Below are 12,783 nucleotides of genomic sequence, written 5' to 3' on the forward strand. Positions count from 1 at the left end.
CGGGAGTCAGGCAACAGAAGGGCTGGCAGCTCGGAGCCCAGCTGGGCTGGGAGCTGGGGCCACAACCGATGTGGCACGGCTGTGAGCCAGGGTTGGGGCTGCCTAACTGGGAAGCTGTAGCTGGGGTTGGGGCTGCAGCAGGATGGCTGGCTGGGGCTTGAGTGGAGCCAGCTGTGAGCTGTGGGGCTGATGGCAGGGAATCTCTCTAGGTCTGGCAAATTCTCTTGTTCAGGGCTGGTCAGGTTCCAAAGATGCTGGCCCAGGGAGTCTGACCTGTGTGTCTTCTAAACATAAGGCCTCTGTCTGCCCTGGCATCATCCTCATAACAAACCTAGGAAGCACATTCTTATCAGAATCCCAACCTGCACTTCAGATACGGGGGCTTCAGCTCTGTGGATATGGGTTGGCCCATTCTACAATTCTCAGATTTGTAAGGGATTCCTCTGGCTATCTAATCTAGCCTCCAGTGGGGCCACAGATGGGGCAGCTCTGACCTTCACTGGAAGTTCAAGGGTGTTTTGCGGTTTCTTCAGGGAAAATGTGTTCCTTTCCTGTTTTGACAGCTCCTTGTGCTGGTCCTAAGGACTGTGTTTGGTGATCATGTCTGTTCCATCACATTAGGTTACAGAATTGTCTATACTCCCTCGGTGGAAGGTAGCAGCACTGAACTCAACTTGCCTGACACAGCGACCTCTGTGACCCTCAGTGACTTGATGCCTGGGGTTCAGTATAACATCTCCATCTATGCCGTGGAAGAAAATCAGGAGAGTACGCCCGTCTTTATCCAACAGGAAACCACAGGTGTCCCACAGAAAGGTAACAGCCAGCATGCTCCCTGGGGTATCAGTCGTTCCAAATATCAGAGAGGTAGCTGAGTTAGTCTGTATCTTCAAAAACAACAAGAAGTCCTGTGGCACCTTATAGACTAACAGATATCCATATCTGTTAGTCTATAAGGTGCCACAGGATTTCTTGTTGTTCATTCCAAAGTCATTTGTCAGACAGAGCAGGGCCCAATAAAAATGCAGCCTTGAGAGTCCAGCTTTAATTGTGAGTACATCACCAGCAAGGGCTGTGAATGGGCCTATAATCAACATTGGCCTTCACTGTCCACCTCACCAAATGTTGGCTAAAGTACAGGCTTTAAAAATTGACCTAGTAAAGGCAAGTGCTATTTCCTGCCAAGCACAGATTGCCACTTTGGGATCTCTAGTTTTCATTAGCAGAAACTTAATACTTACCTAGGCCATGCATACCTTACAAAATTAGGTGAATCCAACTTCTGTTAGCAAACAGCTGTCAAATACGGGTGCACACTTTGTGTCAATGGGGCATGTCTTCATCGGGGTGCTTCTCTCGATGGTATCGTCAGTGTGGGGTATTGTGGGATGGCTCCTGAAAAGCAGGAAGGGTTGACGTAAGCAACACAGTGTCTACACTGATACCGCGTGGACATAACTGCGTTGAGGCGCTACTTGAGGCAGAGAGGCGCTTGCATCAGTGGGAGGCAAATTTAAGTGAGAACAGCTCTTCCGACCCAAGACAGCTTACATAAGAGATCTATCTTTTCTCTTTCATGTTTGTATGGTACTTAGCACAAGGGGATCCATAACTAGGCTCCTAGGTGCTGCTGCAATACAGATCATAAACAACACTAATAGCCAAGGTTAAGATTTTTGTCATGGTTTTGCAGGCAACAAACAAAAATCCACCTATGCCCGTGACCTGCCCCGTGACAAAATAGGGATGATGGGGGAGGGTATGGCCAACCACCCCAGTAGCTCTGTGGTCATCCTTACCCTTGGTGGTGGCTGGGAGCTGCAGTCCCACCACCCTGGGACTGAAGTGGAAAATGTTACGAAGGTCCCTTCCATGACCTCTGAGACACAATCTTAGCTTTATTAATACCTAGCAGTGAAATTATGGATCAGTCAATAGGCTGAGATCTGTTGTAAGAACATGTCTACACAAAGGAAAAAATCTCAACAGATTTTTCTTAGTCGTCATCAAGGTCCTCTTGTGAGATCATATTGCCAGTATTGAAAAGGCATCTTGTAGCCTTGAGACTTCAGATTTCAAATGTCTAGGGTTTGGAACCCTGGTCAATATTTAAACACCTGAATAATTAAGCAGATTTTTCAGGTACTGAATGTCTGCTAAAGGCTACATCTACACAGTGAGATTTTTTTCGAAATAATTTACACAATTTGTGCTATGCACCCATCATGTAGACATAGCCTAGGAGTGGAAATAGCTCATCACTTACGAATTCGGAAGCTTTATTGAAGGCACTCAAGTTTAAAAAATATTGCCCTTAACTTCAAAAAAGCTAATTCTGCAGGCTTTATAACAGAACTGAAAAAGAAATGCTCTGGGAGAATTAGGGTCTGGTATGGTGTTAGTGAATCGGGCGTTCCTTTGATGACAACAATGCCAGGAAAGAACTAAGCCCAGTGATTTTATGATTTGTCATCTATATATTCTGAGATCAGACCCTGTGGTTGTTTTAATTGGAGACTCTCCAGGTATTCTTCTGATTTTTTTTTTTTTTTTTTTTTTCAAATCCTTTTCTTAAATAGCAAAGTAAGTGCTTCTTTCCAGTCACTGGATATTTTTCCCCCTTCAAACTTACGACTCTATAAAAGCTGCTTCATTCATTTGATTTTTTTTTTCAGTGTCTTTTGTGCCAGCAAAATGTGATATGCAAATCTTGGAATAAACTTTTCTAGGCCAAGTAGGGTAATTTCAAATGTATGAGATATACAGATCTTCTCCAAAAATCATTTGTTATAAGGCTAGTTTGATATTTTCAGTTACGTTAATGGTCTCTGTCAAATGTGCAAGATTTTAGTTATTCAGTCAGAACTCTTTCCTTGTTCCACACCTTCTTCCTGGAGTCACCTTTAGCATTCTGTAAGGAAAGCCTGTGTCTTACTGGATGTCTCTCTTCTGTCAGGTGATGTTCCTTCACCCAAGGACCTTCAGTTTGTGGAAGTCTCTGATGTCAAAATCACCATCCTATGGACCCCACCGCCAAGCACAGTGACTGGCTATCGGGTGGAAGTCATTCCAGTTAATCGCCCTGGTGTACACGGACAGAAAATACCCGTTACTCGGAACTACTATGCTGAGGTCATCGATCTTTTACCTGGGACGACCTATCTGTTCAAGGTCTTTGCAGTACTCCATGGCAGAGAGAGCAAGCCATTGACTGGAGAGCAAACAACTAGTAAGTGTCTTTCCTTTATGTGTTGTTATGGATTTCTCAGTGACTATTTCTCTCTTTTTTTAGAGTAACTGGTAAATACATCACTTAAAGTGGAACCATTTGTTCTAGCCTTGCAACATCCTGAAAGCAAAATGAGGAGCTGAGACTTCAGCTGGTCATTCAGTGACCCTATTAGCAGATGTATTCTCTTCGGGTGGTATCTACACAGCTGTTATTAAGGGCATTTATTTGTCCACAAAACTCCAGTCAACAGCTCATTTCTACACATAAAAGCAGATTGATCCTCTACCAAAAAACTGACTTAAAAAAATTACAATGCTGAGAACTGAAAACCTGACTTTTTTGAGGGGTAGGTTCCACAGACAGTGTTTTGTTTTTTCACAAATCTTAATTTTGTCAAAGGACATTTTAAAATGTTTTAGATGGAAGAGTTTTTGACTGGTGCAAGTTGCAACATGGGATTGTAACATAGAAAAGTTGAAAACTACTGTACTGAGTAACTCAGGGTCAGGCTTTTAAAGGAATTCAAGTGTCTAACTCCCATTGGATCATCTTCTTTTCTTTTTTTTTTGTCCCCGAGCCTTTCCTGACCCTTAATTCCTATGATTTAGGTGTACCTCCTCACAGGCAGACTCAAACCTGGGACCTCTGGAGCTTCGTGCAGGCATCTCTATAATTTGAGCTAAAAGCTAGCTACATCTCGGCTCAGGCTGTAGAGTATGCTAATTCTTCCCCACTGCATGGGATAGCGAACTGCACATAGGTGTGTGGGTTACATAAGCATTGTTAGGGGGCAGCATCATCTCTGTTGCATTCATTTTGCTCTGGATTCAGCATTGCATTTAAGGATGTGCATAACTTTAAGTCCATATTTAGGTGCTTTGCTGTTTCAGGGACCTTAAAGATGAGAGAATGTCTGTATGGAGACATGTGAAACATTCCAAAGACCTTGTCCAGCAGAGACAAACACACGTAGGGTTATTTTCTGGCACAGTTCTCCACTTGACTGTTTCAGGTGACCATATTCCTCCCTAGAAATATGTTGTGTTTTATTATATTTTTATAAGTGGCGAATATGTTTTGGTATTTAAAAAATCACCTGCCAAGGTTTTCAGAAGAGTGCCCAAAGTTAGGTTGCTGACCTCCTGGAAGAACTGTTAATACACCCGGTGCTTTCCCTTCTAGAACTTGATGCTCCTACCAGTCTGCGGTTTGATAACATTACTGAGTCTGCCGTGTTAGTGACCTGGACTTCACCGCGTGCTCCCATCACCGGGTACCAATTGACTGTGGGTCCCACCAGAGGAGGCCAACAAAAGCAGTATAACGTGGGGCCGTCTGCCACCAAATACACGCTACGGCATTTGCAGCCTGGGACTGAGTACACTGTCTACCTTGTGGCTGTGAAAGGCAACCAGGAAAGCACCAGAGAAACTGCAGTTTTCACTACTTGTAAGCACGATGGGGGGGCTTATTCATTTGTCGTTTTCATCTTCAAAAGCATAGGCCTGTGTATGAAACCAGCCGTTCTAATGCCTCTTTCAGATAAGTCCTGTGAAATAATATTTGAGTGTAGCTGCTCAGGAAACAGTTTTCCCCTGATATTCCATAAGAAATTTACATAAAACCCCAAACTGTTTCATTTTTGTAACTGCCCACAGGTGGACTGGAACCTGGTACATCTGGAGTTTGAGTTAAAAGACTTTCTTTGTGTTAGGTGTCTAGATGCCACTAGATGGGACAGTGAATCCCATCCCTAAGTGTGTGGGTTACATTTCCACTAGAAATTTCTGATGAAATGTTTCAGCTTTTTGCTGAAAAGCCAACCCAAAATGGAAAAAAAAATGTCAGTTGTCAGCAACCCAAATGCCGCAACACGTTTCAGGCAAGCATGTGTTTTAAGCTTCATCCAATGTGTATTGATTTGTTGTGTGGGTTTTCAAATTTTGCACTGAAAACCTAAGGGAAAAAAAATCATTAAAATCTGGTATTCTCCATGGAAATTTGCATTTTGATGGAAAAAGCCACTTTCCCTCAAAACATTTTCAGACAGTTCTATGTCTGAGCCTTTCTGGTGTTAGCTTGTGGTTGAAGAGAATGAGCAGCAGATAAAATGGTCTGTTTCTGGACAAAGATTATAGTGTTCAGATGAGTTGGTAAAGAACCAATGTTTATTTGTAGAAAGGATAAATATTTTGCTACTCAAGTAGTGACGAAGTTGTGAGAGAAACCAACAAGAATCAAAACCTCTTATTAATACGATTGGTAACCACATCCTCTGTTCAAAGGATCGTGTGGGTTTTATATCGCTGTGAAGTTAAAATGAAGCCCCCATGTTTATCCCTGGTGTAACGGAGATATTGACTTGTTCAGTAAAGTTACACCAGAAGTGCACTGGGGTTATAGAGTCTGTCCTAGTTGTGGTCATTCTGGATGAGGACGGTAAGGGTGTGTCGACACAATAACTTTCCTAATGTCTACACAATGCAACCGCTATTTTTTTTTTTTAATTGGAGATACACATCTCCTAGGACTGGAAGGGACCTCAGGAGGTCGCCTAGTCCAGTCCCCTGCCTCCCTCAGCAGGACCAAGCACCATCCCTGACATCTATCTGCCCCAGTCCCTGAGTGGCCTCCTCAAAGGACTGAACTCACAGTGCTGGGTTTAGCAGGCCAATGCTCAAACCACTTCAAAAGAGTGGCTGTCTTATTTTGAAATAGGTATATCTCATTGCATGAAGATGGGGAATAGCGCCTATTTTGAAATAAACCATATGACCTCCAAGGGCTCTATTTCAAAATAGGCTGTATTGTGTGTGGGCGATATATTTCAAAATAGCTAAGTGCTATTTCAAAATGCATTTTTGTGTGTAGCAGTGTTATTGTTGGGGGGGGAAAAAAAAAGCTCTTCCGGCATAACTTATTTCAGAATAACGTTGCTGTGTAGCCATACCCTGATTGGCCAAGGTAAAGACAGCTACTGCCTTGCGTATCTGCTTGATTGAGTAGAGTCTGTTGTAGGTTAGGAATATGTTGTGCAACTGTGTGACTTTTTTCATCAACTGTATTTTAAAGAAGAAAATTGTAAAATCTCAGCTAAGGTTATTTTGCTTGAGAAGTTTGTGGACTCATTACAGGATCAGCCAAATTACAAGTCCTTAAAACAGATGGAAACAAACATTGACGCCCTCCGCCCCAAACATCACTAACGACTTGGGGGTGTGGGTGACAAACAACCGCCCCCGGGTTGTCATCTAATTTTGCACTAAATTAGCACAAATACAAGGTTGAAAGTAGATGGCTTACAGGGCAGCAGCACTTGCGGATTTCCGTAACTCTTTGGATATCACTGAGTTTGAACTCCATTTATCTCTCTCTATTTCACAGTGCAGCCCGTGACCTCCATCCCTCCCTATAACACGGAAGTGACCGAAACGTCGATTGTTGTAACCTGGACACCTGCACCAAGGATTGGTTTCAAGGTACTTTCCCACTAAGCCCTTGGCTCTATTTTTCTCTCTCTTGCTTAATTACATTCATTTTCACCCAGCTGGGACCAGTTAAGAATTAATGGCCATAGAGTGTAGTTTGGTGAAGGTAAAGGCAGGGACAAACATGGAAGTGCCCCCAGGACTCTGTGCTATCTTGTGTTCTTCCTCTGAAGCGAGTATCCATGTTTGAAAATATTTGTGTTCACCCATGCGTGAGCCATGGCCCATTGAAGTCAATAGGAGTCTTTCACCTGTGGGCTTTGGATCAGGTCCCTATTTGAGGCAGCATGAGGACAGTCTTGTCACAAAGCTCTATGAAATTACATTGTCCCATTCTGTTCCACGATGCTGAGGCTCCCCCATCTACAGGGCTGTCCGTGCCTTTGTGATCCATCATAGACCAACTTCCCCAGTATGCTTAGACACCTGGGTGATTCATATACAAATCTGGAAAGCAACCTTCTCCCTTTCTTCTCTGTTACAGCTGGGTGTGCGGCCAAGTCAAGGTGGAGAAGCCCCACGGGAGGTGATTTCTGACTCTGGTAGCATTGTTATCTCTGGCCTGACTCCTGGAGTGGAGTATGTCTACAGCATTTCAGTCCTGATGGACGGCCAGGACAGAGACACGCCGATCATCAAAAGAATAACTACACGTACGACACCTGAATATTCTTATTAATCTATAACGCACTCACTCTATTTTGCTATGGAGTTGTGTGGTTAAGAGGGTCGGGTAATACTGGACTCTGGAGGGTTGAATTCTATTTGCAACTCTACCACTGAAGGATAACCTTGGTCAAGGCTCTTTGTCTCTGTTCTGCCCTATATTTAATGAAAATAAATAACAATAATGATTTTCCTTTATAAAGCACTTTAGGATCTGGGTCTGGTCCAGCTCCCATTGAATTCAGTTGAGTGAAAAGGACTACTGCTAGTAGTATCCCTCAGTCCATAAAACAGTGTGTTTTGTGTTTCAAATTCTCTCTCTGATTCTCCGATGACATTAACATTCTTGCACGTGGCTAGTCTGAGTAGAGCTTTGAAAGCAGCTTGTTTAATCGTTCGTTAATTTTAAGGATTTGAACTGTTTTCTTATTCAAATGACTCCTGGGGTTGTCAGCTGATCCTGCCTGTGGTTTCTTGTAGCGTTGTCCCCACCAACGAACCTACATCTGGAGCCTAATACTGACACTGGAGTCTTGACGGTCTCCTGGGATAGAAGCACCACTCCAGGTAACCATGTAGCATTAGAAACAGCGTTGCATCACAATGGTATAGCTCAAGGACAACTCCACTGATTTTACTCCAGAATTTCATTAGTGAAACTAATGGCCCAACACTTACTCTTAACCAGGCACCAATTAAATGATTAAGCACCATGTCATTTTTGGCATGTTAATTCTGCTTGCTTTAGAATATCATCGGACAGAATACAAATGTTCCATATTCCTGTATGAAAACGGTTTGCAACAAGACTCGTGTACCTGCCATGTTAAATTGTGATATTTCAAAGGATGTAGAGGTTGCCTTTCAATTCAGGTACAGTATGGTGAGCGCATTGATTATAAGATGGATAGAAAGTTGGCTGGATCCTAGGGCTCAGTGAGCAGAGATCAACGGACTGATGTCTAGTTGGCAGCTGCTATAAAGGTTGGTCCCTGGGGCTGGTTTTCTTCAACATCTTCATTAAAGATCTGGATGGACTGCACCGTCGGCAAGAACATGGATGACGCTATACTTTGGGAAGTGGTAGATATACTGGAGGGAGGGATAGAGGCCGAAGTGACCTAGACAAACTGGAGGATAAGGTCAAAAGAAATATGATGAGGTCCAACTAGAACAAGTGCCAAGTCCTGGACTTACGATGGAAAAATCCCAAGCATTGTTACAAGCTGGGGACCGACTGGCTAAGTAGCTGTTCTGTAGAAAAGGACATGGGGATGACTGTGGACAGGTGGCTGGAAGTGACTCAACAGTGTGCCCTTGTTACCAAGAAGGCTAATAGTCATGCAGCCTAGGAGCACTGCCAGTAGGTGGAGGGAATTGATTATTTCCCTTTATTTGGCTTTGGCGAAGCCACATCTGGAATACTGAGTCCAGCTTTGGCCCCCACTAGAGAAGGGATGTGGATAAAGTGGAGAGAGTCCAGCAAAGGGCAACGAAATGATTCCGGGGGCTGGAGCACAAGACTTATGAGGAAAGGCTGAGGAAACCGGGCTTATTTAGTCCACAAAGGAGAAGAATGAAAGGGGAGCTGATTACAGCTTTCATCTCCCTGAAAGATGGGGAGGTGTCTGAAATGGATGGAGCCAGGCTGTTCTCAGTGGTGATAGATGACAGAATAAGGAGCAATGTCTGAAGTTCTGGTGAGGGAGATCTATGCCAGATCTTAGGAAGAGCTATTTCACTTGAAAGGTGGTGAAGCACTGCAATGGGTTACCTAGGGAGGTGTTTGAATCTCCAGGCTTAAGTGCAGGCTTGGCAAAGCCCTGGCTGGGATAATTTAGTTGAGATTGGCCCTGCTTTGAGCAGGGATTGGACTAGATGATTTCCTGAGTTCTCTTTGAACTCTACTCTTCTATGATCCTACAAGTGAGGACACTGCTGTACTATCCTCATCAGGTAACATAGAGTCTGAAATAAAGCACAAAAGACCCAGACGGTTTCTGGCACAAAACGAAAATTTGAGTTTGGCTCATTGAAACTGAGGGTGCCATTTTCCAAAGCACCCAGCCTTGGCCTAACTCCTCTCCCATTGATGTGGAGGGGGTATTTCTCCTGAGTCCAGCAGGAACTGTTAGGCCAATGTCTATTGCTTTTGAAACCCCTGGGCTGAGAGATGAAACTTTCCTATTTCTTGCCATCGAAATTTTGGCTTGAGAGAACAAGTGCTAAGTGCTGCAGAGAATAGCCAGGTGTCTCTGTTAAAGCCCAGGGGAGCTGCACAGCTTAAGGCCCTACTGGCCACCTCTTTGGAGGTGTCACTGTGAAATGAACTGCCCCTACCACGAGTTAGTGCTTGCCTGCCTGGTTCAGGGTGACAGGGCACATCTGTTTAATGCCATTTCTATTTAGGCTGCGCAAACCCGGTTTCAATAAATCCGCTAATTGATTCCTGTGATGTGTGTTTCAGGGATCACTGGGTACAGAATTACCACCGTTCCTACCAGTGGGCAGCAGGGTTACACTCTGGAGGAAGTGGTCAGTGCAGACCAGAATTCCTGTATCTTTGAAAACCTGAGCCCTGGCCTGGAGTACAACGTCAGTGTTTATTCTGTCAAGCATAACAAGGAAAGCGTCCCCATCTCCAAAACCATCACGCAAGGTGAGTGGCCAGCCTGGCCGTGGTCAGAGACCAACCTTGGGAACTGTCTGCATGTGTCTCCTGCAGATTAGGTGGTGAAGGATTTGGAGGTTAAGACCCTAGTGGCAAGACAGTCACTTGTCTTCTACACCCTTATTCCCTCTTACCCATGGGCACCCCATCCTCAGGGGCGGAGCTATACACTGTGCATTTGCACAGTTGGGCAGTGCCTTTCCACCCCATGCCACCCCAGCCAGCAGATCTGAGCTGGTGAAGAAGGGGAAGGAAGCACATAACATGGTACTGGCAGGAGCTTTCGGCAGATTGTTTTGTGGGTATTTTGCTACGTGCCGGGATGCCTCCTCTAAGCTTCCATTTGTCATCCCAGTACCACAGTAGCCTGATAAACATCCAAATCCCTGGCTGACTGGGTGTCTCTTGGCTTTGTGAGCATTTGGTTTGGCTTTGTTTCTGCTAAGCCATGAAGCAATGCCAGCGATTGCGTTTCCTGAACGCTTGCTGTTTAACCCTGCTTTTTAAAAATGTCTGTGCTTCACCGAGTTGCTGTGTGCTCTCGGGCATCAAAAGCAGCGGCGTTGTGCCGTTAAAGCAGCAACAACAGCTTTTAACCTGCACTGTGCTCTGGTGGGAGGGGAGAAAAGCACTAAAGTGGCATCACTGTGTCTTCTGGCGCTCGTTAAAGGTGATGTGGGAAATGCACCCCATGAGGATAAGTAGCTATATTACAGAAAATGGACACGTTGCTGCACTTACTCTGTAATGTGTGTGTTTTCCATAACAGAGCGAGAAGTTGTGCAGTTATTAAGCCATTTCTATCTGATTCCCTTTTTCCAGCTAACTCCTAATGACTCTATCAGAGGTATTAAGCCTTAGGGCAGGGTTGGCCACGAGTGGTGAGTGGGCCACATGAGTGGCCTTCTTGAGGCTGCAGCAGCCCACTGCGGTTCCACCTGTGGCTCAATGGGCCTGTATGTGCTGCTTTTCCTCCCCACAACTCTTGCGCACTGGGGGACCGGAGCTCCACGTTGATCCGCTCCTCCCCCTGCCTCCCAGCACTTTCAGAGAGCCCTGTCACCTGATTTGCACTCTGTCCCAGCTACTCCCGCTCCCTCCCAGAGGTGGAATGCTGCGAATCAGCTGTTCGCAGTGTTCTAGCTCTGGGAGGGAGGGGGGACAGAGCACCAATCAGGTGATTTGCTCCTCCTCCAAAAGTGCTGGGACGGAGAGGGGGGAGGTGTAGGACGTGTGGTGCTCTGGTACCCTGAGCAAGGTATATGTGCGAGGGAGGCCACCAGGGGGTCTTTGCAGGTTGCCCACCACTGCCCTACATCCAGTACCACACCTTCTGCTGACTCCAGGATTGCTGGTGAGGTTCTGTTGACTACAAAGAAACCGCTCCCTGTAATGTAAGGACCATGCAAAATCCCTGACTTATGTTGGGTCTCACTTGTGGCAGAGCACAGCTTTGCTAGCATCGTCGTGTCCATTGGAAAAAATGTCACAGCCCTGCGAGCAATGCGAAAGGTACCAGGTGCATTTAGCAGGTTATTGATCCGGATCCTAACTCAATGGCTTGGTGTTAACACTGTAAAGGCTGGTTAAGAACCATGTCAGTTTCTCTCAGCCATTCTCTGCTCCTGGCTGAACATTGAGATCTGGGCGATGCTGGGAGTTTCACAGGGGAAAATCCATAGCCTAGAAAAACTCATTTTTAACCACTTGCAGTTGTTCTAAGCAAGCTTTATCTGGCTTCCAAGTTTGGGGGGGTTTATTTCAGCACCCTGGTGCTGCTGTAGCAGGAAGACCTCAAGAACACTGGGTCAGAACCTCAGCTGCCATTCGGCCGTTGAAGATACTCTGGTTTAAACCATCTGCCTTTAGTGACATAAATAGAGCTATAACAGTTTTTGCCAGCTCAGGATTTGACTCAATCCAGTTATTTCACTGTTCTCAGTGGTGGATAACTTTATGATCTGAACAGTTAAAGCCAGACACAGTATTTGGACTATTGTGGTATTTTTTTTTCTTATTTTTAAGGCAAAAATTCTTGAGGGTCAGTTATCGGTAATCTGGCTTTTATTAACAGGCACAGTGTTCTTTTTAAAAATGCTAAATTTGGGCTTGTGTCTTTACGAGAATCATTTAAAAAGCCATCATAGGGCTCAGCTGTCTCCTCCTTACAGTAAGCTCAATGGGAGATAGGTACTTACGCTGCTTAGGATTATGTACATCCCATCAGTCCAGATCCTCAAAACTACTGAGGCACCTAACTCCCACGGAAGTCCTGTGCTCCTGCCTGCTACTTGGGCTTGGTCTACACTAGGCAGGTAAGTCGACTGCAGATACTTATCTGCAATCAACTTATCTGCTTATCTGCAATTGACTTACCTGGCTGTCCTCACTGAGGAAGGTTGATGGGAGAAACACTCCCATCAACCTCCCATCCTCCTCACAATATTGAGGAGTGCCGGGGTTGACTGCCAATGCCTGATAGGTTGATTTTGCACATCTCCACCAGCACTCGAAATCAAACCCCAGAAGATTGCCCCTGGGTGGGGAATGTAGACATGGCCTTTCTCTTTGTAAATCTGGCCCTCTGTCGGTTGCAAGGTGTTATTTCGCATGAGGAAGGGCAGCACAACTGGGCCCTCAGGATGATGTTGGATATCACCATCATCACTTTACCGTTTCCTCACTGTTAAGACATGTAACCTGATGAACGCTGCTTTATTTCCCAC

The 12,783-nt window shown here is 45.1% G+C and overlaps 1 protein-coding gene across 20 annotated transcripts in view; it reads left to right on the plus strand.

Moving 5' to 3' along the window:
* The window catches only part of FN1 (fibronectin 1), a 69,446-nt gene that overhangs the window by 30,684 nt on the left and 25,979 nt on the right, over nt 1-12,783 (plus strand). For all 20 annotated transcript variants that reach the window (XM_075001196.1, XM_075001185.1, XM_075001189.1 and 17 more), the window contains exons 18-24: nt 622-816; nt 2,957-3,229; nt 4,415-4,681; nt 6,617-6,711; nt 7,205-7,373; nt 7,867-7,953; nt 9,854-10,045. In XM_075001196.1, coding sequence (XP_074857297.1) covers nt 622-816; nt 2,957-3,229; nt 4,415-4,681; nt 6,617-6,711; nt 7,205-7,373; nt 7,867-7,953; nt 9,854-10,045 — 1,278 coding nt within the window. The remainder of the gene's footprint in view (nt 1-621; nt 817-2,956; nt 3,230-4,414; nt 4,682-6,616; nt 6,712-7,204; nt 7,374-7,866; nt 7,954-9,853; nt 10,046-12,783) is intronic.

This window comes from Carettochelys insculpta, chromosome 8 (assembly GCF_033958435.1).
Source record: "Carettochelys insculpta isolate YL-2023 chromosome 8, ASM3395843v1, whole genome shotgun sequence".
NCBI lineage: Eukaryota > Metazoa > Chordata > Testudines > Carettochelyidae > Carettochelys > Carettochelys insculpta.